Raw genomic sequence first — 23,067 nt, forward strand, 5'->3', positions numbered from 1 at the left:
TAAACATTATTTTGGCAAATCGGATAACAGAAGTAAAACTATACACTTCTATTTTACACACATAGATGCCCATTAAATGAAGCTGTAGCACAATGGCACACGGGATAACACATGTACAGCTACTAGTCACTGATTACATGTACACTAATTGAAATAAATAGAACAAGATTCCTGCAATGCCCATTAATCTAATCTACAGTATAATAATTCAGACTACTATAATAATGAGTAATCCGTAACGACGTTTACACAAAAGTGTTACTTTGTATCCAATAAGGCTACTAATTTATCTCATTGATAAATTTATCTCATTGATAACAAGAACACAGCATGTTGACTCTTCAGGGTTATCACAGAATTCCTTTATGACACTCCTTGTGCGCACTATTTGCATAGGGTTAATCTGTGCCGAATGTACTGATTTTATTGCAGATCAAACCTGTGTCACCCTATACCCACTGATATTAGTCTGATATTTCAGCTTTCCTTCATTATTGTAACATATTAATATATATCGACACCAGTAAACATAGCACTTTACAAAAGGTACAACTCACAGACAATGGAATAGTGGGAAATATGATAATTTATGCCACTGACAAATTGGAAATAGGGGTTCCCTGCCCAGAAGATCTTACAATCCATTTCTGATTTTGGCCCGTATTCAATTCCAGGCGAAAAGTCCGAATCCGCGGTAAAGCATCGCGAGTGACGTCATTTCACCAGGTGGAAAGTTTCCGCCGTATTCAATTCTTGTATCTTTTCGCCGGTGCGGAAAGTCAATACAATGTACCCGGCGACAAAGTTTCGCCACTGAACAGCCAGCGGAAAAAAGTGTCGAATTGCGGTTTTGGGGTGCAAAGGTGAGGAAACCACTCTGCACCCTTTGGGCAGACCCCCAAAGGAAAACTGTGTAAAAAAAACGCAAAAAAAAAAAAAAGGGAACACCCCAAAAAGGCACTTTGAAAATCAGGGTGAAAAAGTACAAAGTGGGGGTACAAATGCAAACTTTTGGGGGGGTCTGATAGTATGGGGGAGGTGTTTTTTTATTGCAGGTGTTTGCTGAAGGTGCGTTTTTTGCAGCACTTAAAACTTGACTTTAGCAATTTATAACTATGCTAGCACCCATTTTCAAATACCCCAAATTTGACAGGACTACTTATTTTCACCAAAAAAACTGCTTAAGGCTATTCTTCACCACTTGTGCAAAGCCGCTATTTTGGAGCAAATGATAGCACTTAAGTACCCCAAATAGCTTCAGTAGGGCTAATTGGGGACATCTACATTGATCCCCAATGTTAGTGCATCATTTGGGGGGTGTCAGGCTGATTTCCCCAATTCTGCCAACACTTTTCGCCTGTCAGAGTTTCGCCATGATGTGTTTTCGCGTCCTTTCGTATTGAATACGGCGAATAGCGGGAGCACGCACGGCAAGTTTCCACGGCTAAAACACGCAAAGTCGGCGAAAAGTGCAGCATGCGAAAAAGTATCACGGGTGTGAAATTTAATACGGCCCTTTATTGTTAAATAGCACGTTTTTTTATAAACACAACCTCACTGTTCCTCTATCGCAATATTACATTTTGACAGGAGCTAAAAAAATGCAGCAAGGAAAAGTGTTTTATTATTTCAGTCAGGGTTTAACCTTAGCCAGAGATGCATAACCAGAGAGGTAGGGCTTCAGGGATCGGAGCCTATACTATAACCAGCGGAGGTGCCAGACAAACTGAACCCATCATCATGCGGTCATGACGACGGCCTTATTTTGTAGGCCAAGGCCTGAAGCTGTAGCCCCATATGACCCACTGTTATAATCTGGCCATGATTTTAGTCCAACCAATGCACCACAACATGGGGCCGATACAGAGTCCATCAGAATTGCTCCGTCATTGCTTGCATAGAAAAAGTACTGACCCACATGTAGCATTATATGCCTTTCTGCGGTGGGGCTGCACATATCCGTACATTTGGTTTCATGGCTGTCATCAACATTATCGGTGCACACTTGCGTCAGCCCTTTCCCTGGTTCATAGGATCCATCCGAAAACAGGAGACATTACACTCAAATCTGTATAACCCATGATTTCGTCCGCACGCACATCCTCTCTGAAATTAGCCTGGGTGTTAACACCCCATTCCAACACAGTTACGCCCCGTCAGCTGCAAATGGAGATGCGTTATGCTTCTGCATCATGGATAATTGCACACTTTTGGCACTAGACTAAGGGCCTTATTCAGTTTGGATTGCACGGCTGTGTACGCACGCAGTCAGTCTATTTTTGTGCTCTGCGTCTGCATCGCAGTGGGCGAACCGCGGGAAGCAATCACAGTGAGCACGCATTCCCATCTCATAGTGATTCACATGAAGTGACCGCTTGGGGGTGGAGAGGGGGTGTGGTCGGCAGAACGCAGACCTGCCTGTGCGTTTGAACGCCGTTACAGGGGCGTGCATAATTAAGCCCCTGCGATTGTATACGCTGGCAGAGGTCTAGATGGTGACAGGAAGTTTAGCAGTGTGTGAGGTAGGGTCAGGTCTACCACAACTGTACGACTGGTTCCGATGTTACTGATGGTTTTGTTGACTTGTGGATGCATGTCATGGGAAGTGGGCAGCTTTATACAGTGATGGGTGTCTTGGTATAGTGCTGTGGTTGCCATTCAATTGCAATCATTACCATATTTTCACAGCGAGCGTGTGCGTGCGAATGCTGCCTTGCGATCCGTGCTGAAATAGCCCCTAAGTGCAGTGAGAAAATACTCAAGATTTGTCCACAAATCCAACTTGCATTCAACTATGCATCATCTCCTGTGGGTACAATACCAACTACACAAGACAATTAGTTCCAGCTCCAATGTGTGCCAACATATTTCACTTCGTGTTTTTCCTGCCGGGCAAGGTTGAGTTCTGACCAGTGGGCACCATTCCCTAGTAAAGAGATTAGTTCTCTATTTTACTGAAACAAGGCAACTTAGTATTGCCCTGCTTAGTCACATGACAGTAATAACAAAAGTTCAATATGCATGTACAATGATTAAATGACTTATACAAGAGGAAATGTTTCAGAAAGTGATAAGAATGTAAGCCATTTGCCATCTGTTTGCATTGCAAAGCATTGTATCTGATGGCTTGCAACGCTATACAAATGAGATGACAGGGAAAACATGTGCTGTAATAGCTTTTCCCAGATAACGTTTATATTTTTATGACTGGTCTTTAAATTGGGAAAATGTCTGCAATTCTGTGATGTTTTGGAGCAGCGGAGGAAAGGGCGGGCTTATTGCCTTCTGGTAACACAAGCTACAAGCCTGATACAATGATGTTTTTAGACCATTTCACTAAATAGAAGAAATATTGCCAGGAATAATTTATTACATGTCACTGTACACTTTGCGATAACTCATAAGACTTGAAGATTTATAAAAGAGAAACAGAACAGGAAATCAAAATTCATTCCAGGAAAGAAGAAAATGAATGTGACAGAAATTATTATTACGTGAATATCACAGAGACCGTTTCCTCAGAAATGGTCCTAAAAAATCCATGCATAATTGATATGTTCACTACGTGGTGGTGACTAGTGCACTTTAAAGTCATGAGCACACACACCAGTCATGTGCCCAGACACCAGTCATGTGACCACACACACACACCAGTCATGTGCCCAGACACCAGTCATGTGACCACACACACACACACACACACACACACACACACACCAGTCATGTGCCCAGACACCAGTCATGTGACAACAAACCAGTCACAAGCGGCAAGCCCTGACACGTTGTACCAAACTTATGACCACACACATACAGAGCTTGTGCCCCATAAACAGTATATTAGTTGTTTAGAGACATGCCAGCTTGTGTCCATATCATGGTATGGGAGCACTGGGTAACTAAATACAGCCATATCCCAACAAATACTGTGCATTAAAGCACTGTCCTTTACCATCAAGAACAATGCAAAAGCTGGGGACTATTTACAACTAGTTCTCAGAGTAAATACCTCTCAGATACAGTATTTCCCAATATACTCATATAATGTAATACAGACACTACTCTGTGAATTATCGGAGCTCAAACGGGGCATGATAGTGGGTGTCAGACGGATGGGACATTCCTCGATCTACCGTGTCACGTATGTACCGGGAAGACCTCATGGAAGGAATTACCACCCACCGTGGACAGCCCAGCGGCCGACAACAGGTGCTTAATGATCGTGACCAGTGGCATCTGGCCATAATTGTCTGTGGTAACAAATAAGCGACACTGGCTCAAATCACATCCATATTCAAAGCAGGAGGTATTAGACGCATATCCAGCAGGTCAGTGCAGCATTCTTTAGCTTCCATGGGATATGGGAGCAGAAGACCCACCAGAGGGGCCCTGTTAACACTAAGATACAGGAAACAGCACCTCACCTGGGCTCATGACGTCGCTTATTGGACCCTGGAGGACTGGCAACATGTGGAGTGGTCCGATGAGTCACTGTTCCAGTTATTTTGCGCAGCCTCCATGAGGCCATGAACCCTAGTTGTCAAAAAGGCACCGTGCAGGCTGGTGGTGGTTCCATAATGGTGTGGGGGCTCTTCACATTGGAATCAATTGGGTCCGCTGGTCCATCTGAACACGTCATTAATCAGTAACCGATACGATGCATTGCTTGATGACCATTTGAAGCCCTTCATGGACTTCAATGTACCCCCACAACAATGGAATATTCTAGCAGGATAATGCCCCATGTCATCGGTCCCAAATTGTCCGGAAACGGCTTGAGGAATATTCAGACGAATGGTGTGGCCACCAGGTTCGCCCAACATGAACCCAATCAAGCATTTATGGGATGTGGTGGAGAGGTACTGTCACACTTGTGTGATTTGTGTACCCGAGCTGTAGTCACTGGTAGGCAAGGGTTCAGGAGTGAGGACAGTGAAACTGGGAGGCTTAATGTAGTTTCCATGCATGGAATGATAACTGATTGGTTGAAGGAAGACCAGTATCTGGGAAGTTGACTGAGACCCAAGTCAGAGGTGTGGAATCTTAGCACGCCGACGGTCTTCACCTGTGAGCACTTCAAGGTCATTTGGACTTAGCTGCGCCCGACGGGCAGGTCGCGGTCCCCTGCTTGGCTTTCCCAGTACTGGGTTGAGATTGAGACAATGAGGAACACTCTGCAGATCTCAGACAGAGAGGCTCTCAGGTGCACAATCCGTCCAGAAGGGGAATCCAGCAATTAGCAACACAGGAACATGCTGCAGCGTGCAAGTTGAACAGATCTCCCAGACAAATCTGGAAATCCTAACCTGCAGAGCAGGTGGCAGAGGTAATTCACAGGACAAACTAGTAAAATATGAGGGAAATAAGTCAGGATCATTACAGATCCATTCGCGCCCAAGATCCTGCACCTACAAATATCAGGGAGCTGTAGGAAGCTATGCAGACGGCATGGGTCAACATCTCTCCAGAGTTCTTCTGTCCACTTGTGGAATCGATGCCATGTCCAGATGCTGCAATTCACCAGGCTAGAGGGGGTCCTACGTGTGTGTGTGTGTGTGTGTGTGTGTGTGTGTGTGTGTGTGTGTGTCTGTAAGTTAAATTAATCAAAGTTATTTGTATAGTAAACACTAAAAAGTGACAATTCCATATAAGGGCTTGTTACACTTATTTGTTTTTGTCTTCCGTCCACTTGTGGAATCGTTGCTTCACCGAGTTGCTGCACTTTGCCGGGCTAGACGGGTCCTACATGATACATAGGTATCTATCCCATGACTTTTGGCACTTCAGCGTATATCTGTGTGCGGCCACTGCATTGCAGCACTTCACATATAGACAGACTCAGTCGCGCACAGAAGTACAAATGTTGCATATCAAATTAATCAATGCAATCTCCTGAAGCAGTTTGTTGCATCCGTTTGCGACTAACATGCAATTTTGGGGCAAAAGAGACGCTCAGCGAAAGCCAAATCAGACAGGACCCGGCGCACCGGGAAGGACTGTTTGGCGTGACTGCAGCAATAGTGTATGAGGACACATCTGTAGTCCTTAGAGTTTCTTAATATAAATGGTTCTGGGTTTGCAAAACAAACAAATAGATTTTCACTCATCTATTTCTGATTCGTACCCTAAAGAGTCCCATATACGGATCAGAGGTGATCACCTTGTGGGGCAATTCACTACACCCAGACACAGTGAGCTGCTTTATGACCAATGTTATATTAGTCCTTAGTTATGTGATCAGCTAAAGTCTCAGCAATACCCTGCACTCCCTGCGTGTAGGAGGCAGATGCTGTTTATAGGCAAAGTCCAACATATTACCACAGGGCAAGAGTCTGGATTTACAGTAGCAGAGCTAATAAAATGAAGCAGACAGTGACGTTTGGAAGTTGGCATATGGAGAAGTGGGGTTGGTAAAAAATAATAATAAACAAAAGTCACACGAGAGCCACTGTTGTAGGTGTAACATTTTCTCTGCTATACTCTGGAGCAATGACACAGATATGGTAAAGTAAAGATATGGTACAGAACAAATAGGCGTGGGGTTATAAAACTACCCACACAAAGTTTGTTAAATTCATTCCCCAGCACACACCAATCATTACTAACACAGGGTCACTCATCGCTCAATAAAATGTTGCACAAGCTCAGATGAATGTCCATAAACTGTATATACTACGTGGCACAACAAATGTCCTGCAAATTTACTAATGTATATTGATGAAAGGAGTCTTCTGGGGGCAAAGAGGCATTGGGAGGGGGAGGGGTGGCATAAGACCACAATTCAAATCCAAACTCAGTTTTGTTTTAGCAGCATTGCAGCAGCAGGTTAGTTCGTTTTTAATACACTTAGAATTAGATCAATGTGAGGTTGAGATAGTACAAAGACAATAAAATGATGCATGTTTTATGGCAGCTATGCCCTCAATGACAAAGAACCGTATACAGTCACAGCACAGTAATCACTATTTCAGCCAGAAAAAAATGAACTTTTTTGAATTTACAAGTACAAAATTCGAAGATTCTTTAGAAAGCGCAAAAGGAAACTAACTGTGATGTACAGAGTGTCTTATATTTTCATGTAGGAAAGGTCAAAAATTTTATTTACAATTCGGATTGGAATAGATATCTTGATGTAGTTATATCCAGGGCAATTAGATGCATAATATGTCAAATATGGAATGGGTATGAAGTCCCGGCGGCCGAATAGCCGCCAATTCATATGCCGACACCGGCAGCACGAAAGGAGAAGATCCCAACAGGGCAGGTAAGTACTCTGGACCTCATTCAGAGTCGGTCGTATGCCACCGATGTTCGCTATACTGCGCATGCGTAAAGTTCGCAATGCGCGTGCGCATACTATCCGCTACGATCAGAAATTTCTCTCTCCTTGAACACAGCCAGGTCGGTAGTTTGAGTGACAGATTGAGGCGCTTGTGGGTGGCAACAGGGGAAGGTGCTTGAAAACGGGGGAGTGGAGATCCGAACGCAGGCGTGCCTAATTATGCGAACGGCGTTTTATAGGAGTGCATACGATTTATGGGAGTGCATAATTAACAAAGTAGCATCATGGCACATGTGACATGGGAGGTTTTTACACTGACATGATCGTAGAGCTTAAGAGAGGGTATGGTCAACCTTAAGCTCTACGACCAGTTCCGATGGTTCCCGATGGTCTCGATTAATCCTTATATGCCCGGAGATGACGTGCAATGCGTACGAAAAGGGGGCGTATTTTTTTTTTAATTCCGGCCGCTTCCTCCCCTTGGTCGACCAGCTACCGATCCGAACTTAGGGACGCAACTTGCGAGGGAATCATTTGCTTATCCGGCCTCTTTTCCCATACGACCGTGCGGCCGCTTCGACCGACTCTGAATGAGGTCCCCTATCCCTCTCCCCCCCCTAACCCTCCCTTAGTGGTGCATAACCCTAACCTCCCCCCCCATTGCCTAACCCTAACCTCCCCCCTGGGGGAGCCTAACCCAAACCCCTCCTTACTGCACTCTAAACCTAACCCTCCCAGGGGGGTGCCTAACCCTAACCTCCCCCATAGGGGTGCCTAGTCCTAACCCTTCCCCTTGGTATTGATATTTTATAATTATGTTTCACATGCACCTGTTTGGGAAGTTATAACCTTTTTACTGAATGTTATTTTATGAACTGGTATGTTCACAGTGAAAGATATCATACTTTATAGATTACTATAACTGATTTTACACTAAAAACTGTTTACTTCTTTAAGCATTGTGACCATTTTCACCATTTGAACTAGATTTGATAAAGTTCTGTCTTTGTGCTCTTAAAGAATTAATGTTGTGCTAGTTAGCTTGGCTATCAAAGTTTACATAACTGAAATACAGGGTTTTGTTTGATTTACAATAACTCGTTAGGTTTTGATTGAAGTGATATACAAGTCACGTGGAACCGAAGAACTTCCTCCTCATAGTGTTGGTGGCAGTACTGGACACTTAAAAGTGAATAGGAGATATAATTAATGGGGAATTTTAAGAATTTTTAGAAAGACCGGAAAGGTTTTGTTGTGATTAACACTTTATCAGGCTGTATGTCACCAATATATTGTTTTAATCCTTATTTTGTTTGCTTCTAATATTCACATTTTTTATAAGCTGTTATGTTTATTATTGCCTCACAGCAATGAGGTCATGGGTTCAATTCCCACCATGGCCCTAACTGTGTGGAGTTTGTATATTCTCCCTGTGCTTGCGTGGGTTTCCTCCGGGTACTCCGGTTTCCTCCCACACTCCAAAAATATACTGGTAGGTTAATTGGTTCCCCACAAAAATTAACCTGTGTGTGCATGTGATAGGGAATATAGATTGTAAGCTCCACTGGGGCAGGGACTGATGTGAATGGCCAAATATTCTCTCTGTAAAGCGCTGCGGAAAATGTGTGCGCTATATAAATAACTGTTAATAATAAATAATATAGATATAAAGGTTTCATAATCATAATGCTATATAGTTATACATTATTGGAGAAAGAGTGCTATATAATATATAAATAAGTTTTTATTATTACATTATCCAAATACTTTATACATGTAAATGTATTTACCCAACCTAAGAAGTGAAAAAAATCTTTAAATGTTAATTTATTCACATATACCTCTCGACTATCCCAATTTATGGTTCTGCCCCACTGGCTCTTGCTTTGTTTGGGCTAGTAGTTTGGGAGTCATATCCCCCTCACAGGCAGCATTCAAAAGGTGCTTTTAGGGTACGGGATAGGGACATGGGAAGCTCCAATGCATCAGAGATGAGCACAAGTTTGTACTGATTCCTTAACATAAAAAACTGAAGGATAAGAGTTGTCATTTTTCCTTTTCTTTTTGTGAACAAACGATGCTGCAATACACAACACATCAGATTCTAGCAGTCTTCTTGTCTAGTACCAAAAGATGCTTCTTGTAATAGGATTATTGTCACTCTCATAAAAAGTTAATAATAACCAGCATGGTCTCATAATACCAAATAGTGAACTAACAAAGATCACACTCTCTGCAAAAATATGTAACTGGTCACTGCTGGTTTCCTAACATAAATAAAGCCACATTGTATATAAATCCAACAGGGAGACAGCCCTGAACTTGGTAGAAATAATCGTTACACGATATGGACCAATGACCTCAGTAGTATAGGGCTTATCAGACAGAAGCCGCAATAGTGTATTACCCCTTACCTTATAAGTTTTGGATAGAGATTAGCAAATGCAAATTGTTGGTCCTTAAGGGCCAGTAAGAAGAGATTTAAATGTTTTGTCCATATATAATGCTGGTTGTTATAAAACAGATATAATGATTTAAATATATTCTGTTGTTAAAATGTTCTCAATTCAATTATTCTAAGTACTGTAAATCCCTAAAGCAGTGATCCCCATACTGGATGCCATGTGGCACTTACAGGGGTGACACGGGTTGGTGGTTCAGGACCAAATCAAATTATCGTCAATGTAATAGGCAAAACCAGTGCTGGTGGCTGCCAATCATAAAATATATGGCTAATCAGAAGAGTAACCCTGTACACCACACCATACCTGCCCCTAAGGATGACTGGTAAGCACAATTTACTTATTTTAATCATTCTTGCTGAATTTCTCAGGGGTGCTGTGAAAAATTTGCTGATACTCTAGAACAGCAGTGGCCAACTTGTGGCTCTTCCATAGTCCTGATTAGGCTCTCCTGACGGCTCCCCTGACTGACAATGACTGCTGGAGTGACACATGGAGAGGCTGATGTTGTGACACATCAGGGGCCGCTGGAGTTACACATGGAGGAGGGCTGGATTGTATTATGTGAATCTGTTTTTTTTTCCCAATGTATATTTTGTGGAAGTGGCTTTTTCAGTGTATTTATGTGGATGTGGCTTTTTCATTGTATTTTATGTGGATCTGGCTTGTTTCATTGTATTTTATGTGGATCTGTTTTTTTCAATGTTTTTTTATATTGTTCTGGCTTTTTCTTTCCCTTTAATAGTTACCTCTATGGTGATTGTGTGCATGCGCTTTACATACTCCTACAAAAATCGTACCTGGGACGTAGCCTAGCTGGCACAAGACCACAACCCTTTTTGCATAGGCGCCCACATGATCTTGGCTCTTTGACATACCTACAGATATTTTTGGGCTCTTTGACTCTGACTGATTGGCCACTCCTTCTCTAGGGCACCGTGATTCATGAAAGTTTGGGAGCCACTGCCCTAGCGTACGCATTATACCAGCACCATTTTGAGAATGACAGGAAACATCTGGTCACAACTTTATCCATGTGCTAGCTTTCACATATTTTTTTTTTGTAATTATTGTTTCAGCATTCACACTATGATTATTTTTGAATATATAATAAAAGTGGACATCTGTCACTATCGGGACACAATATGAGTGATGGCAAAGGAACCATATAAAGTGATTAGCCTTACCTTGCACACACGAGCTACTCTTGCTACATGAGTCTTATCTAGAAACTCCGAGCTTTCTTCAATGACTCTTTCATTAAAGAAGTAGTAGATTTTATCGTCATCTCCTATTGTGCTATTTAGACTTTCTCGAACCAGAGCAGAAGTCACAAACTCAGCATCTAAAGAAAATACACAAAGAATAGTCAGTCAGGGCGCACAAAGAGAGCTGCGCATATGGAACTAAAAGGTGATGTTCCTACCTGTATTTTATAGTTCAGACAGCTCTATGGAACTATGGATAACATAGTAAATCAGAGATTTCTATTGTCTTTCAGTTATAATGTATCATATAATATTTATATTATATGGCACCAGGGGTGTCGTAAGAGAGGAGGGGGCCAGTGTGCACTGCCCGTGCAGGGCCCCCTCCTCTCTCCCCGGTGGCCGGCATCCGACTGATGCGGCTGGCCAGCCACCGGAGCATTAGTAGACTCCGGGCACTAGAGTGTGCCCGGATTCTACTGCACATGCGCAGAACGCCGGAAAAATGGCCGCGGCTGCAATTTTCCGGCATTCTGCACATTCGCAGTAGACTCTGGGCACTAGAGTGTGCTCTGAGTCTACTGCGCAGTATACCAAAAAAATGGCCGTGGCGGCGCTGACACTCGTCACGGGACCACGGACAGGTAAGTTTAAAATAATATGGGTGCAGAATTTCCGGTGCGGGGCCCCCATTATAGATACGCCACTGTATGGCACATAGATGATCCTCTACCATATAGTAGAACAGGGCCTCAGCCATGGACAAAGGTATTTGGGTAGTAGCTATTACATAGCCCTTAGCTGGTGAGTAAGAGGAGATTGCCCGCTTAGTAAGGGGAGAGGGTCCCTTGGGGTTACCTACAACATTTTTCTATAGGGTCCCAAAAGTTCTAGTTATCTCTATAAAGAACTTAGATAGTGACAACAGACTGATAAATGATATATGGCAAGCCTACATTCTATGTGTGTGTGTGACTGCGGCTATCTCTGCATTACGTTACATTGTCAGGGGCTGTGACACTGCAACGTAACATTTGGCATGCAGATACACTCGCAGTCGCTGCTTGGGAGTCCTATTTGCATCACTTTGCGAATAAGACGCATTTCAAGGTAAAAAGCAGCAAGAAAAGACGCTCAGCGCTACCGAGGCACGCCATAGCATGGTGTGATTAGAAGGGCTGTTTAAGATGTATGCGGACACATCTGTATATACAGGCGAAGCTCTTGATTCTGAGTTGCACACCAGTCCTCTATCATACAGACCTCTCCATTTTGGGCAACTCCATTGTCGGCATCGGGAGCCTCCTCGCGGCCAAGTGGGTGGCAATTGGCATTGGTATGAAGGATAAGTGTACCATGGACGTATCATGTCAGCACTACTTAGTAATGACGACTACTTTCACCAGCGGATGTACAAGGGGTATACAGTTAAATGGGCGGCAGATGGGATGCCGGCCACTGAGATACCAACGCCAGCATCCCGCTGCCGGCAAAAATGCAGATACCGATATCTCGATGGACATCAGGATACTGGTGTTGGCATACCGAATGTCCGGACATCGGTGAGTACAGCACTTTCCCCGGGGATAGGGGGGTTGGGTTTTGGCACGCCTGGGGGGAGATTAGGGTTAGACCCCCCCCCCCACGATTAGGCACCCCCTCGGGAGGGTTAGGTTAGGGTGCGGTAAGGGTGGTTAGGGTTAGGCACCACCGGGGGGAGGTTAGGGACTAGGGAGGGAGGTTAGGGACCAAACAGGGAGGGTTAGAGAGTCAGGGTGGGGGAGAGGGGTAGAAATAGCGTACTTACCACCCCTGTCGGGATCTTCAGCCTTCGGGCTTCCAGCGTCGAAATTATAACCATCGGCTATTCCACCAGCCGGTATATCACACCCATTCCATACAAGGGCAGTACAGCCGCATAGACGCGCCAATCATGAATTGAGGTGGAGATCTACATTTATAATCATAGCACACAATGCGGCACAAATGTGGCTGAATTGCGCGCAACTCTGAATACGTCCCAAAATACATCAACTTTTTAATTACCCTACCTCACGTTTTATTCGTCAGTTAGATTCCCTGCTCTGCATAAGGTCAATTAGAGAACTGCTCAATTGAACGACACTGTACCAGAGTCTCTTAGCAGTGCAAAGCATGATCTACAGGCTCCCTTGTGTGCAAACACAGGAACTGTAATCCTGTTCCAAACTCTGCACTGCAAACTTTGCTGGGTTAAAGAGCTAGTTCCTGAGTGTGTGTATAAAATTAGGTATCAGATTAACCAGTTTGGAAATAAAAATAAAAAAACAGCCTACTTTTAATTATAATTGTGCACTACAGAAATGCTATTAAATAAACTTGAGAATTAAATAATCTCCTGTTTGCCAGAGCCATACAATCCCATCTGGATACAAAATCTCTATGTCGCAGGGGAGAGGAATGAGCACAGAGAGCAGAGGTAACAAGCAGCTGTCTGCCATCTTTTGCAATGCCAAGCTGTTCCAAAATCACTGTGTTTACTGAATGTCATAACACAGAACATCAGAGAATGAGCAGCAGCCAGTTCATATATCTGCTATAAATTATTTACAACTCTTTCTATAAAAAAAAAAAAAGCGTTACTTTGGCACAGATTTTCGGTTTAGAAAACAAAAAGGACGAAAATAGACGCACAAAGACAATTGTGTGTTCTGATGATAACCAGGGCGTTTGCTGGCATCGACAGATGCATTAATATCAAGATACTGGCGTAATCTATCAATACCCAGATTGGTTTTTAGAATAGGAGGTGTTGCCCATAGCAACCAATCAGATTCTAGCTATTATCTTCAAGATTAAAAGGTGCTAGATAAATAATAAGTAGAATCCGATTGGTTGTTATGGGGAACAACTCCACTTCTAAAAACATGCAGTAGAACAAAGCGATGCCGCTTGGAGTTGCCTAAATGTCATCAGAAAAAAAAAAAAAAAAAAATCACCAAAATTTCAAAAATAAATTGAAGCTAAATTCTAGAAATTCTGATTTACTATGTTTGAGCCTGTTTGACCTTGTGCTTATTCAGAGTTGCACGCAAACCCAATGATTTATGTATAACTCGGTTGTTTGGAGATCTGCACATGTGCAGGATCTGTACTGTCCATTTGCAGATCTCCTTCTGTGAGATTGCTCGCAGAGCCCAGTCGCCGTTGCCTGAGTGACCGGCTGCGGCCCATTGGCGTGGAGTAAGGGTGGCATCAGGCAGCGTCCTATCCTTGTATGCAGCTTCACTGCTGAAGGTTACTCAGATGACTGATGTTCTCACAGAGTAATCTGATGCTGCATTTTCGGATGAAGCAGTGGATCACCTAAGGCAACAGGAGACCTCTATTTACACTAGATGCGGCATCAGCATAGTACTGCACAGCCACTGAGTACAAAGTCGCAGTAGTTGTGCAAAAGCGTTCAACTCTGAATCACGTATCATGTGCGAATCAGCTAATGCCAGTGTAAAACAGCTTGAATGTGTTTTGAGCTTAATTCGATATATTTAAAAAAAAAATTGGGGGGGGGGGGGGTTGTTTAAACCTCAAACTACAAAATTCTAAATGTTAACACTTTTTTTTATTAGATAAAAATATTAGTTAAAAAACTGTTTTCAAAACATAAAATATTTTTAAAATACTTATTTAATCATGAACTGAGCACAGCAGCCACAAATTCCAAAGAGAATCTATTGATTGCACCGAACATGTTTTGTGACGTTTTAGCCGGTGAAATGTGATTAAAATTGAAACCAGTATGAAATTTGAGCACCCACTCTTATGGAAATTCGGGGGACTACCCAAAAAATTGGGAGTCTCCTGGATGTTCCGGGAGAGTAGGAAAATATGTTTTAATATACATGTTAATGTTCTTATGAGCTGTTTATATGGGATGCAGTGAATTGGCCGGCGCACAGGATGCTGGCTGTTGAAATCCCGACACCAGAAGCCCGACCCGCGGCCAGAACACCGGCGGTAAAATCCCAACATCAGTTGAGATGCCGACACAGGAATCCCAACATCCGACACCCCGAACGTGAGTATAGTGGGCCGGGTTAACCTTTAGCCGTGGGAGAAAGTTAGGTTTAGGCACCACGGGCTGGTGGGGGTGGGGGGGGGTTAGGGACTAAGGGGGAGGGTTAGGATCAAGCACTAAGGGGGGAGGGATGGGATGCAGGAAGGGAGGGTTAGGGGATGAAGGGGGGGGGTTAGCATACTTATGGAGCCCCTGTCGGGATTCTGAGCATTGGGATGTCGCTATCTGTGTTTATATGGGATGTAGTGAATTGGTCGGCGCACGGGATGCTGGCTGTTAAAATCCCGACGCCAGAAGTCCGACCAGAACACCGGCGGCAAAAGCCCAACATCAGTTGAGATGCCGACGCCGGAATCCCGACATCCCGAACGTGAGTATAGTGGGCCGGGTTAACTTTTAGCCGTGGGGAGAAGGTTAGGTTTAGGCCCCACGGGGTGATATGGGGGGGTAGGGTTAGGCACTAAAGGGGAGGGTTAGGTTTAAGCACTAAGGGGGGAGGGTTAGGATGCAGGAAAAGCAGGTTAGGGGGTTAAGGGGGTGGTTAGCATACTTATGGAGCCCCTGTCAGGATTCTGAGCATCGGGTTGTCGCGATCTGTGTTTTGACGCCTGGCATCCCAATTGCTGGTCTCCCATACCCAACCAGTTTATATAGGTATAATGTATGCATTACTTAAATAATGCAAATTGTCCGCTAACCTAATTATCTTCAATTTCTACACAACTTTAATACAGTATGTATAGAAGCAGATCAGTAAAACGAGGCATGGCAAAACGGAGGACATTTATTGAGACTGGTAAATGGGAATAACATTCTGTAACCTAGTACAACAAAAGGAACTATGACTTGACTCAGGGAATGTAGAACTTGCAGCACATCTGGCTGCTTGTGATGGGTATCAGCGCATTTCTTTAATTTTCATCCCATTATGCACATAAATCAGAACTTACCAATTAGCCAGTGCAGGGGGGTAGCCTCAGTTCTTAACACGGGTGCAATCATATCTCTCCTTATATCTGGCACGCTGTGGAACCCATAGCGAGAGGCTGTGTACAGAAAGCCATCTGGAGCCAACAAAACAACAAGTGAATTCAAAGTGATCAGTTCTTCAATGGTAAAAAGAAAATATAAACACATTACGGTGATTACCGAGATAGCAAGAAACGGCCCCAACTAAACTACATTAATTGAATGTGCAATGAAGTAAATGGAGCTGAGCCGTGTAATCCCTCCCATACCAGCTTTGGTACATAATTTAGGCTCTCAAGTTTCTTGTACAGACATACTCTATAGATGTCAGCCTGCATTGTACGCTTATCTTGTTACTGCAGGAAGAACACTGCAGTAACTGCATTCATGCCATTATAGGTTTATTGCACGCAGAGAGCTAAAGAAAATAAAATCTGCCATAACACTCACAGATGATAGCCTACAAACCATGCAACATTCTCACAGGCATTTCCAGGATGAAACAATGAAAAGGGATTTTTTCAAGAATACTTGTCCGGGCTCTTTCACAGAAGTGAGGTGTGTGTGCGCCCCCCGCAATCACACCTGCCCTTCAGTATCTCTCCGAGAGCATTTTTAAAGTGTCAGCAACTATGGTGCAGGACTGTTGAGCCGATACACCAAACCTTTGACTCAGAATCTACTTTTACTACAGTTGAACTTCTTCCAAAATAGCAAATGTATCAGGTAACCACTTCTGCCAAAAAGTAATATATTACTTACTTATTAGTGAGTTGGGTACAAGATCCCGGCTGTTGGGATCCCGACGGTCAAAATACTGGCAGCGTCATCCCGACAGTCAGAATCCTGACACAAGTAGGTAAGTGTCCTAGTCCTAACCCTCCCTCTAACCCACCTTTCCCACAGCCTAACCCTAGCCTTTCCCCCACCCCGCAGCCTAACCCTCCCCCCTAGTGCCTAACACTTAACCATAAACCTAACCCTACTCCTTAAGGTGCGTATACACTTGCCGATTAAAAAAATGAGCAACTGAACGATAACGACATCGCTATCGTTTAATCGCTCGTTAATCATTCATGAATCATCCAGTAAAATGTCGTAAACAACCAGCGATGAGCGCTCCCGCTGGTCGTTTTCGACATTGCCCGAACATGACAATGAACCTGTCGATATCGTCAGGATGACCATGTTCAGGGATGAGGGAGGCCGTTATCGTGCAGTCCTTCATTGTCGGCAAGTGGATACGCGGCATTACACTTATCGTCAGGATGCCGGCGGTTGAGATTCTGGAGCCAGGATTCCGACTGCTGTCAGAATTCCACCAGAACCTGCTTCTTGAGAAAGCCGTCTAGGCACAGAGAAACGCTTTGAAGGCTACAGCTGCTCACTTTAATCACAAGAATAGAAGGGTACCCTGGCACTGGATGCTGGTAGTGTGGCGGGGAGTGCTGCAGGTAGTGAGGTCGCCCTGACCTAATAGGAGAAGAGTATAGCAAGTCTACTGCGCCCAACCCCTATCTGTGGCACGGGTGAGTGTAATCAAAAATCTGATGAGAACTGGAATGGCTGAACAGTATCTTTATTGGGTAATGTTATACACCATATAATATATATATATATATATATATATATATACACACACATATACATATACACACACACACATATATTAATATATATATATACACATATATATATATATATATATATATATACATACACACACACAGACACACATACCCACTACCGTTCAAATGTTTGAGGTCACTTAAAAATGTCCTTATTTTTGAAAGAAAAGCACTGTTTTTTTCAATGAAGATAACATTAAATTAAGCAGAAATGCACTCTATACATTGTTAATGAGGTAAATGACTATACTAACTGCAAACGTCTGGTTTTTAAAGGAATATCTACATAGGTGTATAGAGGCCCATTTCCAGCAACCATCACTCCAGTGTTCTAATGGTACATTGTGTTTGCTAAGCGCGTTAGAAGACTAATGGATGATTAGAAAACCCTTGTACAATTATGTTAGCACAGCTGAAAGCGGGAGATGAAAACGGATTTGCTTGTTAGAGAAGCTATAAAACTGGCCTTCCTTTGAGCTAGTTGAGTATCTGGAGCATCACATTTGTGGGTTCGATTATACTCTCCAACTGGCCAGAAAAAGAGAACTTTGATGTGAAACTCGACAGTCTATTCTTGTTCTTAGAAATGAAGGCTATTCCATGTTAGAAATTGCCAAGAAACTGAACATTTCCTACAACGGTGTGTACTACTCCCTTCAGAGAACAGCACAAACGGGCTCTAACCAGAGTAAAAAGAGAAGTGGGAGGCCCCGATGCACAACTGTGCAAGAAGACAAGTACATTAGAGTCTCTAGTTTGAGAAATAGATGCCTCACAAGTCCTCAACTGGCAGCTTCATTAAATGGTACCCGCAAAACGCCAGTGTCAACGTCTACAGTGAAGAGGCAACTCCAGGATGATGGCCTTCTAGGCAGAGTGGCAAAGAAAAAGCCATATCTGAGACTGGCCAATAAAAGGAAAAGATTAATATGGGCAAAAGAACACAGACATTGGACAGAGGCAGATTGAAAAAAAGTGTTATGGACAGACGAATCGAAGTTTGAGGTGTTTGGATCACACAGAAGAACATTTGTGAGATGCAGAACAAGTGAAAAGATGCTGGAAGAGTGCCTGATGCCATCTGTCAAGCATGGTGCATGTAATGTGATGGTCTGGGGCTGCTTTGGTGCTGGTAAAGTGGGAGATTTATACAGGGTAAAAGGGATTTTGAATAAGGAAGGCTATCACTCCATTTTGCAACGCCTTGCCATACCCTGTGGACAGCGCTTGACTGAAGCCAATTTCCTCCTCCAACAGGACAATGACCCAAAGCACACCTCCAAATTATGCAAGAACTATTTAGGGAAGAAGCAGGCAGCTGTTATTCTGTCTGTAATGGAGTGGACAGTGCAGTCACCAGATCTCAACCCCATTCAGCTGTTGAGGGAGCAGCTTGATCGTATGGTATGCAAGAAGTGCCCATCAAGCCAATCCAACTTGTGGGAGGTGTTTCAGGAAGCGTGGGGTGAAATTTCTTCAGATTACCTCAACAAATTAACAGCTAGAATGTTACCAGACAGCTGTGGCGAGCACCACCCGAAAAGTGGACACTCCCACCAGATCGAAGCCATGATGGTGATCCCCACAAAGAGAACCGCCGGCAGCATCTCCACCTGGGAATGAATCTTGACCAGATGGCACTACACACCTGATTGGCGACACTGCCGTCCACCACCGCATACAATATCTTGCAGCCCAAGCAGCATCACGTAGAACGCACAGCAGATAAGCGGGACGCCACTCACTGCACACCATTAAGGTATTGCTTAAACTTTACTCTACCTTCCGGGTAGCGACCACCATTCGTTCCCCCTGGAGACTATACTGACCACGACACATACACAGAAAATTTAAGGCACACAGATGCCCAGCAGCTGTGAACATTCAGTGACTTTTTCCAATACTACAGGAACTGTTTAAACCTCAGACCAGAAGTCACCATTGTTCAGTTCTGTGTCCTCTGTGGAAACTCTTTTACCCCATTGTTCCTCGCACCCTGTTGTGTTGATATAAAACATGGTCACAACATTGTATACACTGTTTGTCAGTGAACACACACACATTTATATATATATAAATATATATATACACACACACACGTTGTATTACCATTATTAACATTATTAAGTAACATTATTATTATTTACATTAGTATTATCATTACCCAATAATGATAATATTCAGCCATTCCAGTTCTCATCAAATTTTTGATTACACACTCACCCATGCCACAGATAGTGGTTGAGCGCAGTAGACTTGCTATACTATTCTCTCTTTAATCAGCAGAACCGCTTGGCGCTGAAGCCACCTCCTGCTTTGAGCTGTCCGGCTGTTAAGAGTCTCACTGGGGATCAAGATCAGCTGCACGCAGCCTACATTTTAGACACAGTGTGTTACATTTCCATTGGAGAAACAATATTGCAACTTTGTATTCTTATGTTTGAATTTTTAATTAATAATTGCAGTATATTAACTACTCTGGAGCTGTGTATGATTGTTATGTGATATATATTTTTGTATACTTCCTGGAGATATTAGTTAAGCTTTTCAATTGTTATTTTTAATAAATTCATTTTTATAAATTGAATGGTGTATTATGTGATATGCTAAGTGACACTGCACAATTTTTGTTTTATCCATTTTCGTGTGTAGATTGGAAATTTTCACTTGTCGCTGGTGTTTGGCTGCTGGAACATTAGTTTATTCACTACAGGTGTCGAGGTAGGCGCCAGGTTATTTTGTTTATTGGTTCTGCTCACACCTTTGGGAGCTACAGTATAATCAGACAGATTCCATCGCAGGAAGGAACCTCGCAGGTAATTGAATTGGCATCTCACTATCTATTGTGACCTGAAAGTGGTCAAACGTCCATGTCTTCTGTCATGGGAGCAGTTGTCACATTGCAGGCCCCGCACCTGTGTACGTATCCACCAATCCACACACAGCATTTTCGCAGAGTCTCGCTGCCTACACTGTTCAAGAACCATTTCCATGTTAATCTGTTTGTGTGAATTACTTACCACAAGCCTTTGGAGTGAATTCAGCGCTAACTTCTGCTAGCAGGCTGCATGGTGGAGCTGCACATTCGGATATGCCAAACAGAGCACCTGGGCTACATCTGCTTTATACAGAGAAACAGGGAACTGGGTGCCTCCAGGTTTTTTTTACATGAGTTTAATGCCAGCCAATAAGGATCGAGCTGGGGTGCAGCTATGCCTTTAAAGAGGGGGTTGGATACCGGATTCCGGCGTTTGGGATCCCAGCGGTCAGAATCCTGATGCCGGCATCCCGACAGGGTTAGGATACAGACACCTGTAGGTAGATATCCTAACCGTTCTCCTCTCCCTACCCTAACCCTCCCTCCCCGGTGCCTAAACTTAACCTCCCCCCTAGTGCCTAAACTTAAACTCCCCCTCCTTGCACCCTAAACCTAACCCTCCCCCCTAGTACCTAACCCTCCCCCCCTAACCCCGCTACTCACCTTTGGGATGTTGGCGGTCTGGATGCCGGTGCAGAGAATATGACAAATGTCAGGATTCCAGTGCCGGTATTCTAAGCGTCGGCATCCCACTTGCCAGAATTATGAACGCATCCCTAAAGAGGTTTCTGTGGGCAGGGCGATGAACGCCGACCCAGCTGTCCATTCCATAGCTTAGTGCTAGGGATCGCCAAGAAGAAATGGTTTTACAGTATTATGTGAAAGTTGTCTGCTATCCTGACAAATAAAGCAGGCCGTACACTGAAGTTACATTGTGAGGATCATCCTAAAAGGTGTCCATGTCACAATATACATGTATTATTCAGATCTGTAATACAACTATTGATACAGTATATATTACATGTCATATACATTTCTTAATTTAAAATCACTATAGTGTCATCCAATAGAATATAGAGTACTTTTTAGTCCCATCAAATTTCAATGACAAAAACAGATTTTATATACATATATATATATATATATATACACATACATACACACACCCAAATTATATATATATATAATATATATAGACACACACACACACACACACACACACACACACACACACACACACACACACACACACATATAGGAGTCTTACCTACTATAAGTCCAGTGTACCCAATGGTTGGATCATACGGGCACACATCTTTTCCTTCATGACACGGTTTAGGAAAACTAAAAGTCTTCACATCCTGAATATAAACAAACAAATTTATCAGATGGTCTGATAAATGTTCCAGATAACAGAATGCCCATGAACACTAGTGCCCTAACAGACTGTGCTCATGGAATACACGAATGTCATTTAATTTTAGATTCAATAACAGAGATTAAAAAGAAACCTCCCTAAGCTTTAAGGGTTTTCTTTAAAAACGTCCTTTTAAAATACTGTAAATTCCAAATGTGTGAAAGAAAGGCATACAGGTATATACAAAATAAAATATATTGCACCCAAATGTACATTAACCAAACTGTTCTTTGCCTGTTCTTGGCAAGTGTTTTGTCTGAAGATACATTAAGCAAATGAACAACTGCAATCAGTAGAAGTACAGTGATCTCCCTAAGTGTTAAAGAAGAGTTGTTAATTACACTGCAGCTCAAACGAGGTAGCAGAATATAAATCATCAGTGAAGAATTCCTAGAACATTTAATTAATAAGTCAGAACATATTTTCAGTGTATACTAATTGTGTGGCTATAGGATGATATGTTTATCCCCATAGGCTGCCTTCACCAATGCAGCCGCTGAATTCCAGCGCATTCTTGGAACTGATGAAATGTTTTGCTCTTTGACCAATGACACGTTAAGCAATGCTGGCAGGAGCATTAACGTTTACAGAGCAACTAAACAGTCATGTTATTCGTGACAAAACGCAGACCAAGAGATATTTAATTCTGTACAAGCATTAAACTGTGACACAGAAAAAAATTGAAAAGTTGACATGAAGAAATGTCCTTGGAATCTGAAGACCTAAGATTCTATTATAGCATTCAGAGGTTATGCAAACAGCAAATATGCAAGATAATGTGCCAAAACATGTCGTCTCTCTGTAAAAGAAGGGCTATTAAGGAAGACAAATACATTAATGACCATGTAATAAGTAATACCATTACTCTCTTTCATTAGCCACTCACAAAGGTAGTTTCCCATTTACCCAAGACATATAATTTATTTTCTGCTCTAAAGACTCTGCGATAGTCGTATGTATCACTATCTAAAAGATAATAATAATAATAATAATAATAATAATAATTGTAGAACTATTAAGTGCATTGCCATCTTGAAACCAATGGTTAAGGCACACATCCACTAGACGATTAAATTGAGCGACTGAACGATATCGTTATCGTTCAATCATCGTTCGATAATAGTTTGCAGATTGTTTAAAAAAATTCTAAAACGACCAGCGATGCGCGCTACCGCTGGTCATTTAGACATTTATCATCGTACAAATATGTTGTACAACCTGACGATATC

At 42.8% G+C, this 23,067-nt stretch overlaps 1 protein-coding gene across 3 annotated transcripts in view; it reads right to left on the reverse strand.

The window, feature by feature from the left end:
- SEMA4G (semaphorin 4G) overlaps positions 1-23,067 on the reverse strand; it is a 269,472-nt gene that overhangs the window by 60,841 nt on the left and 185,564 nt on the right. For all 3 annotated transcript variants that reach the window (XM_088448694.1, XM_088448696.1, XM_088448695.1), the window contains exons 6-8: positions 21,689-21,782; positions 15,957-16,070; positions 10,929-11,086 (exon numbers count right to left, since the gene is read on the reverse strand). In XM_088448694.1, the coding sequence (XP_088304820.1) occupies positions 10,929-11,086; positions 15,957-16,070; positions 21,689-21,782 (366 nt within the window). The remainder of the gene's footprint in view (positions 1-10,928; positions 11,087-15,956; positions 16,071-21,688; positions 21,783-23,067) is intronic.

The sequence above is a fragment of the Taudactylus pleione genome, unplaced genomic scaffold, assembly GCF_031769625.1.
Source record: "Taudactylus pleione unplaced genomic scaffold, aTauple2 ptg000464l, whole genome shotgun sequence".
NCBI classification, from domain to species: Eukaryota; Metazoa; Chordata; class Amphibia; order Anura; family Myobatrachidae; genus Taudactylus; species Taudactylus pleione.